The sequence below is a fragment of the Beta vulgaris genome, chromosome 3 (genome assembly GCF_026745355.1).
Source record: "Beta vulgaris subsp. vulgaris cultivar EL10 chromosome 3, EL10.2, whole genome shotgun sequence".
In the NCBI taxonomy this organism is placed as follows: Eukaryota; Viridiplantae; Streptophyta; class Magnoliopsida; order Caryophyllales; family Amaranthaceae; genus Beta; species Beta vulgaris.
In genome coordinates this window covers 44,137,028-44,162,989 of record NC_079204.1, presented here as the reverse complement: position 1 = coordinate 44,162,989, position 25,962 = coordinate 44,137,028, and the positions used below count along the sequence as shown (strand labels likewise).

Here is a 25,962-nt window from a genome sequence, read left to right as displayed (position 1 = left end):
TTTTCCATAAACTAATCGATAAGGGTTGGTGCCAGTGGGGGGTTCGAATGTCGTTCTGTAAGCCCATAGTGCAACATCAAGTTTAGCAGCCCAATCTTCCTTGTTCTTGCAATTGTTTTCTCTAAGATGGTTCTGCCCTCTCGGTTAGAAATCTCAATTCGGCTACTAGTTTGTGGGTGATATGAAAGCCCCACTCACCATAGTTCTTAAGAATATCTTCAAACTTGTTCCCCAAAAAGTGTTTGCCTTCAAGACTAATCAAGACTTGTGGAATGCCAAACAGAGGGAAAATAATTTTCTTGAAAAATCTACTAACCACACGAGTATCATTAGTAGGGGGAAGCAAGGGCCTCTACCCATTTGGAGACATAATCTAAAACAACCAAAATGTACTTGTTCCCATAAGAGGAAGCGAATGGCCCCATGAAATCCACACCCCATACATCAAATATCCCAACTTGAAAGATAATGTTGAGAGACATCTCATTTCGATGGGATATATTACCCGCCCTTTGACATCGATCACAATATTAAACATAGTGGCGAACATCTTTAAACAGAGTAGGCCAATAGAAACCACTTTAAAGAATCTTTGATGCAGTTTTATTGGTGCTAGCATGGCCTCCACAAGGTGAATCATGACAAAGAGAAAAATGAGTGGCACCTCATTTTCGTGAATACATACACCTTATAATTATTCCATCTGTATAAGATATCTGAAGAAAAGTATCATTCAAGAAATATGTCCGCACCTCCTTAAAGAATTTCTCCTTTTGCCGCAATGAGTAGCCATGAGGAATAGTGTCACTAGCCAAATAATTGGCTATATTAGTATACCATGGGATCTCCTAGTGGCTAAAGCTAAGAAATGCTTATCAAGAAAGGTATCATCACTTAGAAGATCATCATCACCTTCACTATCAAGGACAAGTCGAGAAATGTGATCAACAACAATATTTTTTAGCGCCTTCTTGTCTTCAATCTCCAAGACAAATTCTTGTAGCAACAAAATCTACCAAATCAAGCGGGGTCTAGCATCTTTCTTGCTCATTAAATACTTTAGTGATTCATCATCAGTGTGAATTATCTCCTTCGACCCTACCAGATAAGACTAAAACTTCTCCATAGCATACAGCAGTGCTAACAATTCCTTCTTACTTATGGCATAGTTCATCTAGGTCGGATTTAGAGTCTTGCTTGTATAACAGATGGCATGAAGCTTACCATCCTTCATGTGAACCAATACTACCCCCTACATAGTCACTAGCATGGTACATAACTTAAAAGGGAGATTCCAGTCACGCGATTGAATTATATGGACAGAGATGAGAGCTTCTTTTAAGATGTGAAAAGCCTCGGTACAAGCATCAGTAAACACAAAAGGGTCATCTTTGCCTAAAAGTTCAGTTAGAGGTTGAGCAATTTTTGATAAATCCTTTATAAAATGGCGGTTGAATCCCACATGACCAAGAAAATTCCTTACTCCTTTAACAGACTCATAAGGTGATAAACGTTCAATGACCTCTATCTTAGCTTTGTCGACTTCGACGCCTCGATGAGAGACAATGTGACCAAAAACAACTCTGTGTTGTACCATAAAATGATATTAATCCCAATTGAGAATCAAATTAACATACTTTTTGAAAGCTATGGAGCGCATTTTGTAAATTAGCAAGGCAAACATCAAAGGATGTTCCATAGAGGAAGAAGTCATCCATAAACACTTCCACAACATTCTCAATAAGACATGATAAGATTGCCATCATGCAACATTGAAAAGTGGCAAGAGCATTACATAATGCAAATGGCATCATTCAATATGTAAAGGTGCCATAAGGACATGTAAAAGTAGTATTTTTATGATCACTTGGATGAATAGGAGTTTGGGAAAAACCAGAATATCCATCCAACCAACAAAAAAAGAAATGTTTTTCCAACCATTCCGACATCTGATCAATGAAAAGGAGGAAATGATAAATTCGGGTGGCCTTATTTAATCTCTTATAATCAATACATATGCACCACCCTGTCATAGTACTAGTTGGAATTTTTTCACCCTTGTCATTCTTGACAACGGTTATGCCTTCTTTCTTTGGGACTACTTGTATAGCGCTAACCCACTTATTATCAAAATTAGGATAGATTATACCTACATCAATTAATTTAAGAACCTCTTTCTTGACTGCTTCCATCATATTTGGATTAAGTCATTATATCGTTGAGATTTTAATGAAGCATGTTCGTCTTCAAGAATGATTTTATGCATGCAAAAAGAGGGATTAATGCCCTTAGTATCATTAATAGTGTACCCAATGACATACTTATATTTCCTCAAAACAACAAGTAGTTTTTCAATTTGGATGTTATCGAGCTCAGTATTAACAATAATAGCGTAAGTGTCATTGGGACCCATGAATACATATTTCGAATTAGAAAGAAGACGTTTCAGTTCTACCTTAAGACGCGTAATACTTTCCTTAGTTTCTCCCGAGCTCGAAATCTCCTTGATAGGATTTTCAAATTCAATGGCTCGTGCCTCATCTAGAAATCTCTTGTATTCTTTGGTCTGCTAATTTTCCTCATCAACACTATCGATGAAGACTGTTTGTAATGAATCATCAACTTGCAAATTGACGGCCTTGGCTTCTATCACCTCCTCAAGAGCATCCACTCTATAAACAATCTCTCCTATTGAAGGAGAATTCATGGAGCTTATGAGTGTGCACTCCATCATCTCATTGCCTACTACAAAGGTGATCTTATCCTTCTTCATGTCAATTATGGCTCCAACAGTGGCCAAAAAGGTTCTTCCAAGGATGATGGAACATGTGCATCTTCTTCCATCTCCATAACAACAAAATCACATGGAATAAAGAATTTACCCATTCTAAGAGAGACACCTTCAAGGATAGCAAGTGGAAAATTGATTGTTCAGTCTGCTAGTTGAAGAGAGATGCGTGTAAGTTTTAGTTTACCCATGTGGAGTTTTTTGCAGATTGTTAAATGCATGAGAATTACACAAGCCCTAATATCAAACAAATCATTCTTGACAATAATATCACCAAGTTTGACTAGAATAAAATAGCTATCTAGGTCTCCTACCTTCTCTAGAAGCTTATTATGCAAAATAGCACTACACTTAGCTGTTATTGAAACAGTGACATTCTCTTGAATTTTTCTTTTATTAGAGAGCATATCTTTTAAAAACTTAGCATAAAAAGGCATTTTAAACATAACATCCAAGAAAGGAATGTTGACGTGCAACTACTTCATAATGTAAAGGAATTTCCCATACTTCTTTTCAAGTTTTGCATGTGCCGGGTTTTTGAGGGAATGAAATAGGTGGATTCTATGGTTCAACATGGATGATAGTGGTTCCTTTTTCTTAGTCTCCTTTGCTTCAACTTCCAATACCTTCTCATCTTGATATTCTTCACTCAACTTTGTAACCTCTTATGCACTTTTCCTTTGCTTAGTCACCTTCTTTGTGGGCTCTTGAAATCCTTTATCACTCCTCAATGACATGTCATGGATATGCCCCTAAGGATTTGGTTCGATTTTCCCAGGGAGTTGGCCTGAAGTACTAGAGAGATGACTAATTTGGTGGGCAAGTTGGGTCATCTGATTTTTCATCAACTTATTATGAGCATTAATTTATTGGAGAGAGTTGCTGAAGATCTCATTATGCTTGGCTTGATATTCAACTTTCTTTGCTTGAGAAGAAGCTAGATTCTCAATAATCATCTCAAGGTTATATCTAGAGGTTGATAAGGAGGGGTTGAAATGTGGTCTTTGTTGAAAACTGGATGGTTGGGAGTAGTTTGTGTGTGGAGGTTGTGGTTGGTTATTTTTGTGGGAGAAATTTGGATGATTTTTCAAACTTGGGATATATGTGTTCGAGTATGGTTATTTTTTTGTCATGTGTTTATGTTTATGAGGGCATTGGCTTGGCTAGATATCACTCTCATGGTGTTGTATTGACACTCATTCAATGAGTGACCCTGCACTACACAAATCTCTCAAGCAAGTGTTATTAATCCGGTACTCAATTGGTCAACCTTGCACTAGTGGAAAAAAGCCCAACCGCTCTGGTCAAACCGAGTTTACTAATCCGGGTTTAGTCCAGATCGGATGGGCTCGAAGCGGATATAAGGCACCAACTGATCCGGTCCAAAATCGGATTAGTTTGTCATTAACTGATCCGGTTTCGCAAGAAAACCGCATCAGTTTTGGGGGTCATGAAATAAAATAAAAAAAGTCTGTCTTGCAATGCAAGTCTGTAACAACAAGCAGAGGAACCAACTAAAATCAAAACAAGCAATTATATTATACAAACTAAAAATGAATGAAATTAAAAGGGATCAATGCAGCAGTAGATGCTACCACAAGCTGCCAGTTGTACTGCTCCTTGCTTTATAACTCTCTCGCCTTTTTCAATCGTCACTTTTTTGCATTATTAAATAATTCAATGATAGAAGCAGCTAATGCAAATAATGACAAATTTAGTAGACTGCATATTAAAATAATAAAACTATAAAGATTACACCTACTTCAAATTGAATTCACCAAATATATAATTCCAACACATGAATAATTAAAATTCAAATGAATAGCCTACACTTTACATACACTCCAAAATCTCCAAATCTTCTACAATCTAACCATATCGCTCCTATCTTCTAGTACATTATACTTTACAGGCTAAAAGAAATGCAAAACAATAGGCACCAAGTTAGTGAATTCAATTGTGCTCCTCATTTTTTTACTACTCGATTAATCAGTCACCTAATGAAATTATAACATGAAGATTAGGAATTAAGCAAATATTCCTAGTTGCCTCCAAGTAGTAGAACTGATAGTTATGAAACAGGGTCTAGGAAAGCAAGACAATGAATTCAATTGGTTCATGATCAAAGAGGATAAAGAAATAAAACACAGGTTATTTAATAAAATATGAAGCATAAACAAGACGTACAACATTACATAGTTGTCTTTAGTAGCAACTTACTATTAGATTCCATATAATACCATGTTTATAATAGGTAACCAAAAGATGAAACTCGCAATTTGCAGCTAAAATACACCTTTCAGATAGAGGCGTAACTCAAACAGAAAAGACAAATAAAGGGTGGGTAAGAATCACAAGGTTAGATCCTCTTATCAATAAAATAATTGTTTATATTGCTCATCATCTCTACAGAAACATGAATCTTGAAATGGAAGGCTCTAAAAATTACCTTGATCAGGGATGGAGATGAAGGTGAATTGTCCGACTTTGGAGCTGAGGTTCCAGCTGGGAAAAACATCTTTGAGACTCACTGTTGACCTCCACAATCAAACATCAAGATTTCATCACTCCAGCCCACTTTATATCCTCTTATTTTGTCAAGAATTCAGCTTCAGCTTCAGCTTGATTCACTTTGATGACATGGTCAGTACCTAAAGGATCTAAAGCAAATAGTTTGTCTCTTAGCTCTGTAAACGAAAGCTCATTTACGTCTGGCACATTCTTTGTGGGAGAGACACTACACAAAGCATGGGAGCTATCATGTTGCTGAAATGCAAGTTTCTTTACCAAAAGAAGTAGAAGTAAATGCACATGAAATACCAGTTTTAATCATAGCAAACTATAAAGGGTACTCAGAACTCAAGAGCTGCAAATGTTTGAAAGATATCTAACCCAAAGGAAACAACTAAGAAGAAATTAAGCAGAAATTACATTGACAGATTATGTGCAGTTTATTGAATTTGTCTTTACAGAAATGTACAATAATTAGCTTCGTGTACCATAAAGCAAACAAAAGAGGCATATGTAATGGCAACCTAGATATCATCAAACAATTCACTTATGATAGTTTATAAGCAGAGAAAAGACTTTACACGCAAGACTACTGACCTGCAAAGTCAGAGCTACACGATGCCAAAACATTACATAAACAACTAAAGTTAAACTAAAGTAATCAATTCAAATATATATTCATTTTTAAAGTACACCAGACCAATGAGTGCCTTGGAGTGCCATAACCATCTCTGAAAGGTATTAGATTAACCAGATTCTCACTGATCACACATACTAAATAAATAATCAATGATTAGCAAAAGTTAACTTTTACTAAAACATCAAGAATTGTACAGATGATTAATTATGCAAACTTTAGAGTGGGATTCACGTCATGACAATCAAGACAAGTCCATATCCTCTGAGATCTCGAAAATTAATCACAATTGGCTCTATTCATCCACTTCATCCATTCAAGCAATGTGGTCTTACTTTTCAGATCAGTATGCGTTACCAGACCAAGAAAATGAAACTTTTTTCACGACCTTTGCATTTCCACTCCCTCTTTTACCCAAAACTATTACCTAACTTTCTATGGGCTAGAATGAGCCTAGAAGTAAAGAATTAAAAGCGGCTGTTATATTGGGATAACAGGTTATTCATGAGGCAATAACAGCATACAGTCTCGAAGAATCCACCGATCACACCATCAACACACCCAAAACTATATAAGGAATCTGAAATAATAAATTCTACATCTGTTCCAAATTTATAGGCACCTTCTACTTGCTTTGACCCACATGAGTTCTCTATCATTTATGGTGTTGTTCTTAACCATTTATCTGTTATTTTTTTCCAATTTAAACATAAATTTCACTAATAAACAACAAAGATGTGTACCATTTAATAAAACAGTTGACGAATTGTAACTTGGATAGCTTTAAAATGAGATAGAAGAAAAAAAATAATGTGGCCTATCAATTTACATTTACTAAATATAACGAAAGGTATGTTAGCATATTGCTTGTTCACAAAATCCCAGTAAAATTTCGCACAAACTACTTGATCAACAATTACCCAACTTCGACAATTGCCAAATTATGTCAATGAGGTCAACATTACCTCTACAACAAATTCAATAAACTGCAAATTTTTCTATGCACATAATCTGTTTATGCAGTTCCTGCTCAATAAACTCAACATATATATATCAACAAAATACTCCCTTTCAATTTTTTAATTAAAATATCAACAAAATACCCACAAAAATTCAACCTTAAATATAGCTATAAAAGCCCCCTAAAAATGCTAAATGATCAACAGTTCAAGAATTCCATACCTTAATAACATGAGGACTAATATGAGGAAAAATTGGATCAAAGTGACCTATAAGAAGCTGGGTCTAAATTTTTGGCAAAAATAATACTCCCTTATGATCCAAGTACCAAATTGAAGCTCATATATTTAACAAGCAAAATATATAATTACGCACATAAGAAATGGAATTTTGAGGAGAAAAAAAAGGTTTTTTAGACGAAAAAAGAGGCGAGAGAAAATGGGGTGGGGGGAATGGGGAGGTAAAAGGGTTGTCTCTAGGGATTTGGATTGTCCTTGCCTGGTCGAAGCCGAACTCCTTCCCCTCCCGTCAATTACTCCAAACCCTAAAAGAACGAAAAAAGAATTTAATTCGCCATCTAACTATCATTCTAAACCCTAAAAAAAGGAAAAAAAAAAGATTAATGGGAGGCGATAGATGCATTTCGTCAATTAGGGTTTAATGGGAGAGCGACATGGCTAGGTGAGAGGTGAGAGGTGAGAGGTGAGAGGCGAGAGATAAAAGGCAATGCATGTGGAGTGTGATGTTGAGGAGAGAGAGTGAGAGTAGATGGGTCTAGTAAGGGTGAAATGAGAGAGGAGAGGGGTACTGTTAGTCATTAAGAGTGTTAAGTGAAGCAAGAGATGTGGATGTTGGGCTATTCATTTTGGACTGTTGATATTGGGCCGTTGATTTAGGCCATAACTGAGTTGATTGGGACGAATCAAATCATTTAATGAAAACTGATTCGATTTTCCTCCCAATCACATCAGTTAATTGGCCTATATTTTAGCAACCCATAATGTGGTTGATTTACTAATTCGGTTTTCAGAGACCATTGTAGAATGTCTTAATCAATAGCCACTCAGGAATACCATGGTGTGTGCATTGTCTTTGCAAATCCTTGTATCTCTACCATACCTCATAGAGAGACTCCAATTCATGTTGTTGAAAACCACACATCTCATTTCTGAATTTTGAAGTTCTCATAGGAGGCAAGAATTTGTAGAGGAAAAACCTTTTTCAGTTATGGCCATGTGGCGATCTTTCTCACCTTTTCTTCTTTTAACCATTCTTTTGCTTCATCCCTAAGAGAAAAAGGATAAGTATAATATTGAATCAAGTCATCAGAAACATTTGTCAATTTTTAATGTATAACACGTCTTTCGAAAGTTAGCCAAATGATCAGTAGAGCTCTCCTTTGATGTTCCCGCATAAGATTCGTCCTCTGAAATAAAATGAATAAACTATGACTTGAGCTCGAAGTGTGTAGCAGTGTTGGCTGGCTTGGTAATAGTGGTGGTGGTCTAGCTCATCGGGCATAACATACTCCCATAGAGACATTAGTGTTTTGTCTCCCATTATTGATTCTTGTTGTTATTTTCTTCTTTAATATTTTGTATTTGGATAGTCGTTGTTCCAAACACATGACAAGAGATAAAATAGTGTTTCTCTCACTAAAGGCCTACGAAGGAGGAAGTGTGGCATATGGTGATTATAAGAAAGGAATTATCGTTGCTATTAGAAAGGTTGGAAGGTTAAGTTTCTAGGCAATCGAGTTTCTAGTACAAGGTTTAAAACAAAGTCTTTTAAATATATAAATCATGTGATAAATGTAACTGTGTAAGCTTTATTTCCAATAAACACAGTATCATTTATGATGGCAGTGAGGAAGTTATATTGGAAGGAACGCAAAAAGGGAACACATATACTGTGGATCTCAACTTAGTCCCTAAGAGTAATCTAACTTTCCTAAGTGTCATAAAATATGTTCCCCTTCTCTAGCATAAGAGAGTTGGAAATAATAGTGTTTCACTACCTGACAAACTTTGATGAAAGAACTTACTAAGCGGTCTGCCTCCTATTAAGTTAAAAAAATCATAAAGGTTGTGAAGCATGTGTCAGAGGAAAGTGTGGTAGGAGTTGCTTCAAGCAAAAGAAATTTTTAAGTACTACTAAGCTATTGGAACTCCTACATATCCATTTGTGTGGTCCAATGAGAGTACAAAGCATAAGTGGTAAATGGTATGTCTTGGTAACAGTTGATGATTTTCTTAAATTACTTGGGTTATTTTCTTAGTTTCTAGAGATGAAAGTTTTGATGAGTTTGTTAATTTTTCTAAGAAAATACAAAGAATGATAAGATATCAACTTATTCATAAAAGGCCAGACATGAAAAGGAATTTGAAATTTCCAAGTTTGATGATTATTTCAAGGAACAAGGAATGGATTGCAATTTTTCAACACCAAAGACTCCTCAATCTTTTTGGTAATGAAAAACCAGACCTTAGAAGATATGGCAAGAACCATGTTAATTGTAGTTCCTCAATTACCAAGGAACTTCTAGGCTGAAGCAATAAACACAGTGTGCTGCATTATTAATAGAGTCAATGATTAGAACCTTCCTAAACAAGACTCCCAATGAGCTACTCAAAGGAATCAAGGCTAAAATCTCCTATCCAAGAACTTCTTGGCAGTAAGTGTTCACAGTAATGGCAACATGAAATAAGGTAAGTTTGATGAGAGAAGTGATAAGACAATGTTTCTAGGACATGCTTTTGATAGTAAAACATATAGAGTTCACAATAAGAGAACAATGTGTGTGGAAGAAAGTGTCGTAATTGTTGAGGAAACTAATATTTTTAATGAGATACAGAAACAAGAGGATTTCAAAATTGCTCTAACACGTTGTGTAGATCATGATGAAGAAATCCTCCAACCCAAAGATAAGAAGTTAGTTATGAGCCAAGAGATCTAGAGAATCTTGAAGTTCTTAATGAGGAACAACAAGATAGTCTTGAAGTTAAAAAGTACGGAACTTCTTAGTTGATGAGACAATACACAATTTATGTGTGTATTCTAAAAACAATATTGTAATTTCTATTAGCAATACACATATAAATTGTTATGTATCACCCTCCTTTTTCTCAAAATGCATACAATACATAGTGTCAAGTCATCATTTAGATATGACATTTCTTTGAAACTCTTCTAAAACTCATATCACTAAGAATATATACTATCATCATTTTGTGATATGATATCGATTCGAAAAGTTTTCTATTAATTGTAAAATTAAGAATATTTTCGTAAGAGTTTTTGAACTCTTAACTTCTCAAGGTTCAACTCATTAGCCAATTACCAAACTATAACTTTCATTTGTGACAAAAAATGTCAATTGGTAACCTCGCTCAAAGAATATATATGAAGTATATTACCTTATTAAATAACACGATGCATCACCCACCGCAAAAAAAGTTAATATTTAGGAACTATTCAAATATTCATTTTTCAGTAAATGATTTTATCAAATCGATGAATATATATAAGTAAAAGATAGATATCACTTCTCAACTGAATATAACATCATCATATGTGTTATTTCATCTAGGTTTTAATAGTATATTAATCAGATTTTTCCTCTTTTTTTTGCTGGTCTTCTTTTCCCACAACTCTATCTCTAATCTTTTCAGCAATTTTGTCCTCAATCTTCTTTGTGCTGTTGTTCCATGCATTGCTCACTGCACCTTTAATTGGCTCCTTCATTTTATTAACAATATCACCAGCTGTTTCCGACACTTTGTCAGCTGTGCTTTTGATATGTTCACTTGTCTCTTTTATTTGCTGCGCTCCTTCTTTCACTGTATTGGTTGCTTCTTTAGCCTTTTCACATGCTTCATCTAACTCTTTCTCTTTAGCTGATTTCCCAATTCCAAATATTTTCTACAAAAAATAAATATATTATACTACTACATCACTGGTATATAGACACAAAAATCATACTACAAAATGTAAAGCACGCACACGGCACATTAAATTATACTTGAAACAATGGTGGGAGCCTGGGAGGTGTAGGAAGTAGGAACCAAGGATAGGAGATGTTAGAGGCTTGAAAAGCCTTAGCTTCTTTTACTAAAATGTCCAATATTTTTTGTGGGAGGGAATACTTCCTTGTTTTTATATTTCCTCCCTCCTTCCTATTATTGAGTTGGTACTTGAGATGCTTTTGTGGTTGGATGTCATGTTTGGTTTGGGCTTGCTATCACACGCGCCGCTCGCCCAAATCGGGCCAGGGCCTTGGGCTTTAGGGAATAAACTTAACTAACTTTTTGGACCCGGGCTGAGCGCGTGTGTGACTGATGAAGATTTGTGACGTTTTGACCGTTACAGGATTAATGGCAATCCCATAATATCCTTAGTGGTGGCAATTTAAGGCTGCTGTGTTAGCCTTGGGGAGCTTTTCGGCCAGATCGATTACCACCATTGTTGGGCCGTAATTGCTTTTAAGTCAGTGGTCTCCTACCACGACACAGCCTTAAAATCAGCGTTCATTTGCCATTGCGATTGTCAATTTCTAACAGGAGAGATAAAGAGAAGACAACTCAAATGAAAAAAGTGCAAGTGACTTGAAATTACCATACAAGGTAAGTGTTGCAGGTAAAAGTGAGCACAAGAAATATCATTATAAGTTGACGGATTACCCAAGTACTGATTAACCTTGTAATAATTCACAATTTCGAAAGAAGTTTTAATTTGTTAAAACTATTTGTACGAAAGTTAACATATACTTATTAGCGCAACTTAGCTTAGCACTGGGAGACTAATTAAGACTTTTGGTTCAAATGATAACCATTCTTAAAAATGATACCCTTGACCTTTAGACGACAATGGCCCTATTCTATTCAATTTATTTTCAATCCTTATTAGAAAAAATAAATCAAGATAAGTTAAGATGAGTTCGGATAAGCTTAGATAAGCTAAGGTAAGTTATGATAGGTTCATATAAGGTCTAACAAAGACTAATAAGTTCTAATAAATTCAGATAAGTTATGTCCAACAAAAATAAGGTATGACACACTCGCAAAATAAAATTAGATAAGGTCATATTTACAAAAATATATTGAAAAGAATTGGCCCATGTGTACATATCGCCGGATTTTATCAAGATCAGCTAACTAAAGTGTCAGATTGGCGACTAGCTGAAAAACATAACTTCTTGATAACCTAACAATTTTTTTATATTAGGAACTTGCATGCAGACCTCGAATTAAATTTTCACATTTTATTTATGGATATTTCGAACCTATACGACAAGGCATAGGTTAAGAGAATCAAAATTCTTATATAAGATATCATTACTAATTAATTTGAGTACTTTACAAATTGAAACTTCCATCTTCTCGTCTTCTTAATCCTCTTCTACAACTACCAGCTCCCCTGAGTCTTCTTCTTTCCATACTAATGACCCTTCTCCTGTCTCTACTTTTCCTATCAATCCATCACCATTAGTTCCTATTACTATATCTTACACTTCCTCCCCAACTCTTAGATGGTTTGCAAGACTATCTACTACTCCAAACTATGTTAACAATTACATCTGCAATTTCCTTGATTTTTCACCCAACGGTAATTGGTGCAACTTCATTTCTTATTCCTACCTTCCTCTTATAAATGTTTCATTTCAACTCAAATAAGTCACAGCGAACCTATATCCTATGCAGAAGCACCACAAAATCCTCTCTGGGTTGCTGTTATGGAAAAGTAAACTCATGCCTTAAATGATAACCAAACCTGGACAATGGTTTCTCTTTCTCTTGGTAAGAAGCATATAGGCTGCAAATGGGTTTTTAAAGTCAAACTAAAGGCGGATGACTCTAAGGAAAAAATACAAGGCTAGGCTTGTTGCAAAAGGTTCTACTCAAAAATATGCATTGACTTTCAGGAAACCTTTTCCCCGGTCATCAAAATGTCAATTGTGAGATGCATTCTTTCGTTGGGTCTAACAAACACTGGAAAGTTTTTCAATTGGACATTAATAATGCATTTATTCATGGTGACCTTCATGAAGAGGTTTACATGAAGATGCTCGAAGGGATTCCCAACCATTCGAACCATGTTTTTGGACTCCTCAAGTCCCTTTATGGCCTTAAACATGCTTCAAGAATCAAGCCAATGGTTTGCTTCAAAAATACAAGGCTAGGCTTGTTGCAAAAGGTTCTACTCAAAAATATGCATTGACTTTCAGGAAACCTTTTCCCCGGTCATCAAAATGTCAATTGTGAGATGCATTCTTTCGTTGGGTCTAACAAACACTGGAAAGTTTTTCAATTGGACATTAATAATGCGTTTCTTCATGGTGACCTTCATGAAGAGGTTTACATGAATGAATGCTCGAAGGGATTCCCAACCATTCAACCATGTTTTTGGACTGCTCAAGTCCCTTTATGGCCTTAACAAAATGCTATCAAGAATCAAGCAATCTATGGTGCAAAGCTCATATAATACTCTCAAGTTCTTAACATAAGAAATCCAAAAATGATAACTCGTTGTTTCTCAAGAAAAATGGGACTGAGATTACGACAGCGGATGTTTATGTGGATGATATCATCCTTACTAGCACCAATGTTGATACTATTACAACACTAAAAGCTCATCTACACCAGAATTTTCATATTAAAGATCTTGGTGAATTACATTTCTTTTTAGGGATTGAAGTTTGCTCTTCTCCTATGGGAATAAATAATGATTTTATCTCGGAAGAAATTCACTTATGAACTTCTAGCAACCTATCCTTTTTAATACAACGGAGTTACTTCAACTCATTTACCTACTGGAGTCAAGTTGTACACTAATTCAGGAGACTTCTATGATGATCCTACTCCCTATAGGTGTTTAGTAGGCAAGCTAAATTTCCTAAATCACACCAGACCTGACTTAGTTTTTTTCTATTCAAACACTAAGTCGGTTTATGAATGCTCCAAGGTCGTACCATGTTCATTCTCTAAGTCATACTTGAAGGTATGTTAAACGTACTATTGGTGAGGGAATCTTACTTAACACAACGGACCACCTCACTTTACAGGCATACAATGACTCTAACTGGGCCTCTTGTCCCAACACCAGATATCAGTTTCTGGATGTGTTCTTCTACTTAGTTAATCTCCCATAAGTTGGAAGTCCAAGAAACAGTTTACCATATCTAAATCCTCCTAAGAAGCTGAGTACTGGGACATGTCTCATGCTGCCTTAGATTTGACTTGGCTAGTTAGGCTTCTGGAAGAGTTAGGAATATCTAATTTAAAGACGGACACTTTATACTGTAACAATCGGTCAGCCATGCACATTGCCAAAAATCCGATTTTTCATGAAAGAACCAAGCATATAGAGTTGGATTGTCACTTTACTCGAGATAAGGTTCTTGAAGTCGTACTTTAACTAAGTTATTTACCTACTCAATATCAATTAGCTGATGTTTTTACCAAAATTCTATCTATTACTCAACATCACACTTTTCTCACTAGACTAGGAATGGTTCCTTCCTAACCATCTCCTAGTTTGAAGGGGGGTGTTGGTGATACTAATTCTTCTACTGTTGCTAATTCTCCACATCAGCAATCCTTAGTCAGCAATTATTGCACAAGCCTCAACAAGATGACAATTGGACATCTCTCTAACAAACTCTTGTTGTTCATTGCTAGTGGTAGTTAAAATACATTTACAAGACCCTTTTCTATTGTAACAGAATTCTTAGCTTGTAGATTACTCTTTTTATCTCTGGCTTGTATATGTAGATAAAGGTGTGTAAGTGGCTATTGTTAGAATAAAAAATTCGCAAAGGCAGAAATAGAGCTTTCAAAACTGTGCCGTGGTAGGAGACCACTGACTTAAAAGCAGTTACGGCCCGACACTAGTGGTTATCAAACGTGGCCAGGAAGAGAGAAGAGAGGGAAGAAGAGAGTGATTGTATTTGTGTGTATTTGACTGAACAGAAGGCACTGATTTTATAGGGAAAAATCAAGCCCAAGGCCCAAGGCCCATGGCCCTAACCCGGGCGGCACGCGCGTGATAGCAAGCCCAAACCAAACATATCATCCAACCACAAAAGCATCTCTAGAACCAACTCAATAGATGGAAGGAGGGAGGGAATATAAAAACATGAAGAGATTCCCTCCCACAAGCAATGTGGGACAAACAACAAAATGAGCCAAGTCTTTTCCAAGCCTTAACTCCAACAGCTATCTTAATTGGCACTTATTTTACTCATTGTTGCCAAGACCCTTAATTGGCAACAATGAGTAAAATAATAATGGGGTACCCGATTTCGATGGGGTCACGACCCATGCATAAGTGGCTATCTCTTGGCTAAGTTGGCTCTATATTCAAAATCGCATTTATCAGTTCTGATTTTTTTTTTTTTTTTTTTTTTTTTTTTTTTTTTTTTTTTGGACATCGTTAAAACGTACAGAACCATAAAACAAAACAACTACAGGTTGGCCATTGGTATCTGTCCTAGGCGAACATGATTGGCCAATTCATGTGCCCGCTGCACCTGTTGCCGATTACTTTTAGAATACGACACCATTGAAGTTGTTGTCCCAGGATTCGAATGTCGTTGAGAGTCCAGGCAATTGAAATAGGTTGTGTGGCTTGATGAAGCAAACTCCGGACCAGAATTTCGGAATCTGTGTAGATCAAAAGTTGATAATAACCCTGAGCTTGAGCCCAAAGCAAGGCCCCCAGACAAGCCCGTGCTTCAGCCACCAGGGCTGACTCAGCATAAATGCAGCTACCTTGCCCCTCCCTTGCGTTAGTACTAACGTTATCAACAACCCAGGCAATACCGCCAAAGGAGAAGACTTTTTCCAGGACCCATCCACTTGTATCTGTAACTGTGGTACCCCGGAGAAGGAAACCCAAAATGTGCGAAAAGAAACCCTGGCGGACCTGGTGCCTCATGCAAAATCCTAGGCTGAGGAAGAGGAGTAGCCAGAAAGGTGAAGTGTTGTTGGATACCTTTGTCCTGAAGTGAACGGATTAGAGGCAGATCAGGTGTTGTGCTGTTGAAAACCTTTTGATTCCGTCCCTGCCAAATAGCCCATAACATAGCCACAAATAAAGGAAGACGATGGCCATTGTATCCATCCTGCTGGTAGAAATAGTGTATCCATGCAATGAGCCAGTCTTTGAAAGCTCACAAGGGGAGTTAGATTGGAAATAAGATTCAATTGGCTAGTTTGCCATGCTAACGTGGAAAGATGACAAAAGCGGAAAAGGTGTTGGCATGTCTCCGGTTCCAAATTACAGCTTGGACAAACATCTGAACTAGTCAGACCACGGTACGAAAGGTTAGATGTTGTTGCTAACCCGTTATGGAACAGTTTCCAGAGGAAAAGTTTCCATTTTGGCATGATGCGCAATCCCCATAAGATTCGAAAGAACTCCGAATTGAGAGTGGGGTTCATGCGATAGATATCGGTATTTCGAGAGAGAAAGTAGTACCCAGATTTGGTAGTATATTGGCCCGAAGTAGTAAAAGGCCAAATAGAAAGGTCCTCTTGGTTTGTGAGTTGTGGCACTTCAAGAGTACGTATATCACGAACTGTGCTGGAATGAAAAAGTGAATGAAGCCGAGATACATTCCATCCTTGTTGGTGTGGCAACAAGAGGGAAGCAATGGAAGCAGTAGCGGCAGTGTGAAGAGAGACATTATCCCGAAAGAGGAGGCCTTCCATGAACCCAGCGCTCGTTGCCAGCTCGTAACTGGATTGGATCCAATTTTCCAAATATAATTTGTCAAGAGCACCTTCTCAGCTTGAATAACCCGCCGCACCCCAAGAACATTGACTCCGCATAGGACGCATGTAGCTATTGATGAACTAGGCCGCAAAGTTTGATCAGCAAATACCTTGCTGATAAGGCCATTGGAATTCCTATGAATACGCCATACTTTCTTAATCAGAAGCAACGATTGTGCACCGCAATACTACGTAATCCGAGTCCTCCAGCACCTTTTTGTAAATGCAAGAGCTCCTTGCTTTTCCAAGCAATTCCTTTACCTGAGCAATTGGACCAGAATAATCGTGCTAGCATTGCATCCAACTTATTAGTGATTGTTGTGGGAATTAAGAAGACTGATAGGATGTGAGCTATGGAAGCAATGAGAACTGAATTAATGAGAATCAATTTCCCAGCTTGCGAAATTGGTATATGATTCCACGCAGTTATACGTTGAGAAATTTTATCAAGTAAGAAGGTGAAGTGCTGAGTTTTCTTCCCTTGGATATCCACAGGAGTACCCAGATATGTGCCCAGGGAAACATTGGCATTTAATTGCAAGATACGTTTGTATTCCTGACCCATGTGCTCGGAAACATTTGGACTAAATTTAACAAACGACTTTCGTAAACTGAGCATTTGACCAGAAATATGGCAGAATCGAGCAAGTAGATTGGACAGTTTCGTACAAGAAGTAGTCGACGCTTTAAAGAAAAGAAGAGCATCATCAGCAAAAAACAGATGAGATATAGCAGGAGCGTACCTGTGAGCTCGAATTCCATCAAATAGTCGAATATCCGTAGCCAGTATTATCATGCGAGAGAAGATATCCATACAGAACAAGAACAGATAGGGGAAAGTGGGTCACCCTGACGGAGCCCACAATGGGAAGGAAAGGACTCTGTAACCTGTCCATTAACCAGGATGCGATATGTCACTGTAGATATACATTGACTAATCAACTGTATCCACTGTGCAGGAAATCCATAGGCCTGAAGAACCTTTAAGAGAAACCTCCAGTTAACCCGGTCATATGCCTTATTCATGTCAATTTTTAGAGCCGCTAGATGAACATTACCGCTTCGATGTTTATTAAGAACATGGGTTAACTCATGACTGATCAAAATGTTGTCATCCATATGCCTTCCCGGTATGAAGGCACTCTGATATTCTGTGATAAGATCAGAGAGCAACGGCCGTAATCGATTGACAAGGCATTTCGAAACACATTTGTAAATGGTATTACATAAACTAATTGGCCGAAATTGTGTCACATCCTCAGGATTCGGTCCTTTAGGCAACAAAACAATCAACGTCTGGTTCCATTCATGAAGTATGAACCCTGTTGTGAAAAAGTGATTAACAGCTTGAAATACCTCGTTTCCGAGGCCAACCCAGTGAAGTTTGAAAAACTCCGCCGTTGATCCATCCATCCCAGGAGATTTGCCCTGACCAATACCAAACATGGCCTCATGCACTTCATCCTTAGAGAAGGGTCGAATGAGCTGTTGTTGTTGAGAAGGAGAAAGATGAGGTAAATTTAAGTCGCGAAGTACTAAATCAATGGCCTCATCTTGGACCTGGTCAGAGGCAGTAGACACCTGAGACGGCCCATATGCAACCTTGAAATGATGTAAAATAGTGTTTACTATGGTAGGACCATCCTCCGTCCATTGGTCGTCTGCTATCCGTAGTAGATATATATATGCTGCGCGTTGTTTTTGTCTCATCTTATTATAGAAGAACTTGGTTGGGAGGTCCCCGATTTGAACGAATTTATCTTTAGATCGTTGCGACCAATAAGAGTGTGCCAAAGCAGACTTATTCAACTCTTGCTGACGTTGGAGCATGAAGCGTTACCTGAGGAAGAGAAGAGATATCAGTCGCATTGGCCATTAACTTTGTAGAAAGTTCTTGCCAATCAATCCCCCATACAACTTTATGATCCAAACACCATCGCCTGATCTGAGTGCGAAAGATGGATAGATGTTTCGTGAACCGGTACATTGTTGACCCAACTATGGGAATGCGCCATACAGACGAAATAATGTTAGTTAAATCAGGGTGTAGGAGGCACCAATTTTCAAACTGATATGGCCGACGATGAACCTGGGTTGTGGCTCTGTCTGGTAAAAGATAGCTGCATGATCAGAATGTAGAATAGGGAAGTTTTTAATAAAACCAAGTGGATATCTGTCATTCCAATTTGGGGAAGCATAACTCTATCGAGACGTTCCATAATTAAATCCACACCATCCCTGTTATTTGTCCAAGTGAATCGGGCCAACAAAGGGAATATCTTGTAGTTGTAGAGTATGCTTCCAAGTTGGTAAATTCTTCCCATCCCCTAATCATAGTAGCCCACCCAACTTATCCCCATAATGATCAAGTTGATTTATATCACCATAAAACAAAGTCAGGATATGCTCTAACAAGTGTAACAATTGATCCCATAATAAAGTACAAATTCTTGGCGCGATTCTCCGTACAAAAACAAAACGTACCAATCATTCCATTATTTGCTGATATCTTACAAAATAGAAAATTACACATGGACCTAAGTACGTTAACAGCAAAAGGTGCCCAAGAAACCACAACTAACCCACCACTAGACCCTAGAGCATCTACACCAACTACAGTGTGTGGATTAGTAGTTCGTAACACAGACTGTACATGTGCAACTGAACATTTTGTTTCTTGCAAAAACAAAACATGGGCTTAACCGTCGCAACCAACCAGCGTATGTACGGAATTATCGGGGCGTCACTGGTATTCAACCCCCGACAATTTAACGAAAGGATATTCATGGAACTAGAGGTGACTGGTCTGGGTCAGTCACTACCCTAGTTGAGTCATCTGCAACCTTAACCAACAAGGAAAAATGTCCCTCCATGTCAGCAGCAGTGGAGCCGACATCATTACCACGCTGACGTTTGAAAATCCATTTCTTAGCCGGCATAGGTGGTGAAGTAGCTGCATGACGTTTCTTTGCCAAAGAAGACATAATCTCTTCCCCAGGTTCCACTTCCAAATTTCGAGCCATAGACACATCAGTAATAGCTTTAGTACGAACTCACCACGTAGGAAGCCTAAATTAAATCCTCCTTTAGCTTCCCATTGTTCCAAACGTTGTCGCTTTCCAGCTTTAGAGCTGTAACTCACCTCCAAAGGCAAGCCAGCGATGTCATTGGCAGATTGGCTATGCAACATACCTCGGCCCTCGCTTATGACCTGCGAAAAACCAATTACTAGGGCCCAGGTTCATCAGGATGCGGAGGACAACTCGAGTCCTTCCTTGTTCGACTAGTGCCTCAAGAGTTCCCACATTGCTAAGAGAATCCCAACCAGGAGACTGATGAAAAACCCCAGCAGCATCATTTGTAGGCACATAACACTCCTCATGTTCGATCGCCACGCGAAATAATTTCGGAGGTCGCGTAGTAATCCCCAGATGACGATAAAAAGGTCTGCTTCGATGTACTTGTGCGTTTGCTGTAGGTGCGACTAATGATAGAGGAGAAGTTGCTGCAGATACGGGTGGCACATGTTGAGGTCTTGGGGATACAAAATCCTCGATGTGGCCGAAGTATATAACATCGTAGAAAAGCGGCGCCAGGTGGAGATACACTTCGTGGCCACTGATAGCAGGAGAAAGATTCTGAGTGACCTTGCAGGTGATCCCCGGGAAAAAGACATAGGGGGATTAGTATGAAAGTCAGATTCATGAAGAGAAGGATTATTTGCTTGGGATGGCAATTTGGTGGCTCAAGCGAAGGTTCCGAGCTTGCTACCTCCACTGGTTCCTCGTCCGAGCTTGATCCACCATATGAACATCAACGTGACGTTCTCAAATATATAGGGTCATGGCCAGGACCACATGAGTTAAATCCACACGAACATTTCGGTAAATAAACCGATCTGGTAACCCACGAATAATATTTGTATAAAGAGGAACACCCATAGCACCAAACATGATGTTCATACCATCATGTTCAAACTCTCGGAACGACGATGAATAAGATGGTGTGCATCATATGCAGACATTGGACATCGTCCAGTGTGATGGCCTACACAACCGCACTGTTTGCAAAACTTAAAAACCCCTTCATATCGAAAATAACCCACACCACTTGACCATCTCCCAAGGGCAAGAAGCAACCTGGGATTAGTGGTTTGGTTAAATCTACAACTAAACGAGCACGAAGAAAAGCCTCCTGTGGGAGACCCGGCCCAGTTTCTTCCACTAAATCAACCAACCCAACGTGAGATAATATACGAGCAGTCCATGCATTTTCCAAGAAACGCCAAGGTAAATTATGGATACGTACCCATAGCGTAGCCAAACTAAAGTCTATAGTGGAAGGAACTTGATTGGCTGAACTAGCGCGAAAGGTAATAATCTTACCATCTATGACAGTAGTGTGTTGGCGAAGAAGAGCCGCACAATCACGCGGGTCTTGACACTCAAAGATAAAATACCCAGTGCGAAGAACTCGAATGGAGCCTCGAGTAATCCACTGAGTATTGACCACATTAGTAACCAAGCTCGTATTTGGAGGCACAAGATCAAAAAAACAGCCAACTACAGAATGACTCCACTCGATATTAGGCAGAGGAGGAAGAGTCGATGGCGGGTGGCTAACAAGGATACCCATGCGCTTGTGTATAGAACGAAGGTTCTGAGAAACTCATTCTTCGCAAATATATAGGTTGTGGAGGTTTAATAAAGTAACGTAGAAAAGCATACAGTGAAGGTATTGGAACTAAGCGAAGGTTATTATTTTCTTTGTTAATATTCAGTAACAAACAGTGGCAGAACAATTAAAAAGAAGTAGAAAACTAACAGTGAAAGGTGAAAGGAAATAAGCGAAGGAATTTGGTTGTTGTTTTTTTTTCCGCAAGAATTACAGTGGGAAGAAGTATTTAAACAAGAAGAACAAGGGGTGGTAAGGATGAATTTACCGGTGGAGATGATTTTACCGATTGAATTTGACGAAGCGGTTACCATGCGTCTGGCCAGCTGGCTGGAACTGTTGTGGTGTGAAGACCATAACATGCCAGGTGTGAATTGGTGAGAAAGTCCTCAGTGCAGAAGAACTCAGGTGACAAGTGGGGCTCACTTTAAGTGAGATAACTCTCTTTTCTTTGAGAGAGAATTTCGGATGAGAGAGAAAGACTTTTTTAGTTTCTTCTTAACTCATCAGTTCTGATTTTGGTGTACAAAAAATGCTTAGTTGCGTTTATAAGAAATGATAGGTATTTGTGCTCGATTATCCTTGGTAATTGGTGCATTCTAGCGATGTTTCTAAGGAAAAATCAAACCAATTCTAATGCATTACTAAAAAAAAAGATGAAAGGAAAATACATGCACGATAAGCATGAATAAAATCGTATCCAAATATCCAACGTAATAATCTAGCTATCATAAGTATGTTCGTAAATTTTAAAACAAAATGTAACAGAATTAGAGACGATACAAAATTCAAATTCATGAAAATGAAAACTTACCTGTAAAGGTCTCGTAGGTGCAGTTACATACATCCTGTGGCTTACGTAAGGAACGAACCTTGAAATTACCATTTTTGTTAAATCCATGCTTCTGTTTAGCTTTATCACTCTTTTCTCTCTCCACTTCTTCTACAAAATTAAATGCTTCTACTTTTGATCTCTTGTTTGTGATGAATTTACGTGATTTGGTTTAAGGGAGGAGAGAAAAGAAAGGATTATATGTGTGATTTTCTCTTATTAGTCATTCATGTTTGTTTGGTCATCAAATTGTACGAGCCACTTGGTGATATATGGGTAAAGTAAAAATTATTAATTGATTTTTCGAGAAAAAAAAAATATTGCATAATATAGATTGACATATGCACTTGTAATAATATATATATATATATATATATATATATATATATATATATATATATTATATATATATATATATATATATATATATATATGTCACACATTATAATATGATACTAGTTATTAGGCCCGGGCTATGTTGCGGGTAAGAAAAATTTCATTTATTAATATTGTACTTTGATATGATAGCACTAAATACAATTTGGTCTAGTTGTTAAAACTTTAGTACATGAACTTGAGGTTAGGGGATCAAAACCTATACTATGCAATTCGTAATTTTTTTTATTGTACATGGATTACATGAACTAAATTAAAACTCCTTAGGGAGAGCGTCACGTGGCACCGTTCGTGGTTTACGCACGCCGTTTAATATATTAGTATAGATTTTATTATTTACCTTTACAGATTATATTACCTCTATTCTTTTCTCAAACTACACAGTTAGACTAATATTATGTTTTTTTTTGGACTTTAAGTTTTTAGCTTTTCAGTTTTAGTTGAGTTTAATTAAGTTCATTTGATATAATAATAAATTCAATCCAAAAGAATCGAGTCTAACACAACGAAACTTTGACCATAATATCTTAAATGTATATTGAGATGCATTTAATATCATCTCATATTGACAATATTCAAATATCAATTAGTTAAATGCAACTTTCCTAGGTATACATATGTTTATTATAGATAGATAAATGGTGTTAAACAAAGTTTCATAGATATTTTGCATCCATAAAATTGATGGATTTCAAATAACGCCGCATGTCTAATACTAATGTTTTAGGCATTTTGCCACTATATACTCCCTCCGTCTTTTTTTATTTGCTACAAGCACTTTTTCACAAAGACCAAGGAGGGAGTGGGGACCATTGACATAAATGGAATTAACAAAAAAGCAAATAGGTAAATTGTGGGACCTATGTATTATATATGGAAACATTTACAAAATCAAGAAGGGAGTGATGACAAATTTGTAAATAAAGTGTGGGACCTATGTACTATATATGGAAATATTTGCAAATGTAGCAAATAAATTGAAACACCCCTAAATGGCAAAATGTAGCAAATAAAAAAAGACGGAGGGAGTATCTATTTGGAGATAAATGAACCTTGTTGATAAGTGTCAAATATGGCATAGTACTTCGTACTTTTACTGTGTTCTTTGGTTGTTCCTTTAGAGCACCTCCATTCATGGGGCACCCCATTTTTTCTCTCTCCTCACCTTATTTGTCCACCTCATTTTCCACTACCTCCCCATTTTACCTTACTCAAATTTGAAACACATACCTCCACTCATCTACCTCCCCATTTATCTTCTCTCTCTTATTTCCTATACCCACCACCTTTTCTCTCTCCTACTTTCCCATACCCCACCAATATTTTATCTATTGATTATATATTCCATATGTAACATGATTTCTTTGTAATTAAATAAAAAAATCGTAATTATCCTCATTAATTTCATAATTAATCAAATAATTGATACACTAATTAAATTCGGTAGTTGCTAATTACGCTATGTAAATTGGTAATCACGCTATTAAAACGATAAATCGTTAATTTATGCTCATCTTTTAATTAAGCTACTTAATTGAGATTTCTTACAACAATGGCTACACTTAATATTACAAACAATAATTCACTCATCATTGGTTGATTGGCGACAATTGTGCCAAATTGTTGAGCCAAGTCCTTTTGTAAGGAGTTGTGAACATCTCTATCCCACGCATCAGCTCTATTTTGCAAATATTGTTGCATCCCTATATCATTGTAGCGACCAGGTTGAACAGAGAATGTTTCAAGCCTATGGCTAGACGAAGTACTAGCAATCGAGGCATTTTCTTGCTCGAAGTGTGATGCGTCTTGATAATTTAGATATGTATCCCGTTCATCCTCGACAATCATATTGTGAAGAATGATACACGCCAGCATTATTTCCCACATTAAGTGTTCATCCCAAATGAGTGATGGCCTTTGTATTATTGCAAAGCGTGCTTGTAAAACCCCAAACGCACGTTCGACGTCTTTCCGAACTGATTCTTGACGTTTGGTGAACAACTCATCGACGGGAGATAGTGGGAGTCGAATTGCTGGCATGAACACTGCCCATTTAGGGTAGATCCCATCTGTTAGGTAATATCCCCTATTATAGGTATTACCATTCACATTAAATGTGACCTCAGGAGCTCTTCCTTGATAAAGATCATCAAACACCGGAGAGCATGCCAATACATTGATATCATTGCAAGTTCCCGGTGTTCAGAAAAATGCATGCCATATCCACAAGTCTCCGGAGGCCACGGCTTCTAGAATTACTGTTGCAGATTTGGACCTACCTTGATACAACCCTTTCCATGCTCGTGGGCAATTTTTCCATTGCCAATGCATGCAATCTATGCTGCCCATCATTCCAGGAAAACCCCGCCTTTCCCCGTCACGTAAGAGGCGTTGCAAGTCGGTTACCGTAGGCCTCCTTAAGTACTCGTTCGTAAAAACTTTTCGAATTCCTTGCACAAAGTGCACAAGGCACTCCTTTGCTGTTGATTCAGCAATTTTGATGTACTCGTCGACTGCGTCAGATGCTGATCCATATGCTAGACACCTCAATGCTGCTGTGCATTTCTGATGACTGGATGCACCTAGCTTCCCAGTTGCGTCTGGTAGTTGTTGAAAAAATTTGTCTTTCGCAGCTAGTGCGTTCATAATTCGAAAGAAAAGAGGACGACGCATACGAAATCTGCGTCGGAACATGTCTTCGGTATATAGAGGACGATCAACAAAGTAATCGTTCATTAACCTTTGATCTGCATCAGCACGGTCTCTTGGAATAATAATTTTTTTTTTTGGGAGATGTTCTTTGAGTGGCTTCTATGATTGGAGCGACAATTGTTTGAACAGCTTGTTGAATTACGTAGTCTTCTTGTTCTTCAAGATACGCGTTGTATAAAATCATGTTATTGACCATATCATCAAACTGGTCATCACTTGAACTTGAAGAATTGTAATCCAAGTTCATGTTTCCTTTTGTTGCAAGAGAGAAGAAGAATGAAGTGGTTTGAAGGAAGAAGAATGATATTTTTTGTAGAAAGAAGGATGGTGTTATGGTGTGATGTTATCATTCAACCAATTCATCTTTTATAGACATTTGATGTAAGAGTGCAATCTCTGAAGATAAGAAAGGACTACACAATCCCAAAAAAAAGATTTTCAAAAGATAAGATTGTAATCCACTTTTCAGAAGATAAGATTCTCAATAGATAAGATTGTAATCCACTTTTCAGAAGATAAGATTCTCAATAGTAAAAATTATTAAAACAATACAAACTAGGATAGTAAATACTAGAATTACGAAAGAATTAAGGATACTAAATAAAACAACCTTATAACTAAACTACTTCATAAACTCTTCTCTCAGTTCTCATAGTATTCGAACTCAACCGCATCAAGA

The 25,962-nt window shown here is 37.4% G+C and overlaps 1 protein-coding gene and 1 non-coding gene across 2 annotated transcripts; one reads left to right on the top strand and one right to left on the bottom strand.

The window, feature by feature from the left end:
* The first annotated feature begins 7,965 nt into the window (after window positions 1-7,965).
* On the top strand, window positions 7,966-8,072 carry LOC125496217 (small nucleolar RNA R71). The gene has a single exon (XR_007272914.1). It is a non-coding gene; the product is annotated as a small nucleolar RNA R71 (small nucleolar RNA).
* A 16,029-nt stretch (window positions 8,073-24,101) lies between these two features.
* On the bottom strand, window positions 24,102-25,217 carry LOC125495697 (uncharacterized). Its single transcript, XM_048640491.2, has 2 exons — window positions 24,851-25,217; window positions 24,102-24,706 (listed from the first exon to the last, which is right to left on the bottom strand). The coding sequence occupies exons 1-2, from the start codon at window positions 25,215-25,217 to the stop codon at window positions 24,102-24,104; spliced, it is 972 nt and encodes a 323-aa protein (XP_048496448.2).
* Window positions 25,218-25,962: the final 745 nt, after the last annotated feature.

What these genes read in the sequence shown, in the direction of transcription:
- LOC125495697 (XM_048640491.2), bottom strand. Translation starts at nt 25,217, where the DNA reads ATGAACGCACTAGCTGCGAAAGACAAATTTTTTCAACAACTACCAGAC. An exon ending in ATGGAAAGGGTTGTATCAAG is followed by an intron (nt 24,707 to 24,850) that starts GTAGGTCCAAAT and finishes ATCTTTATCAAG; the next exon opens with GAAGAGCTCCTGAGGTCACA.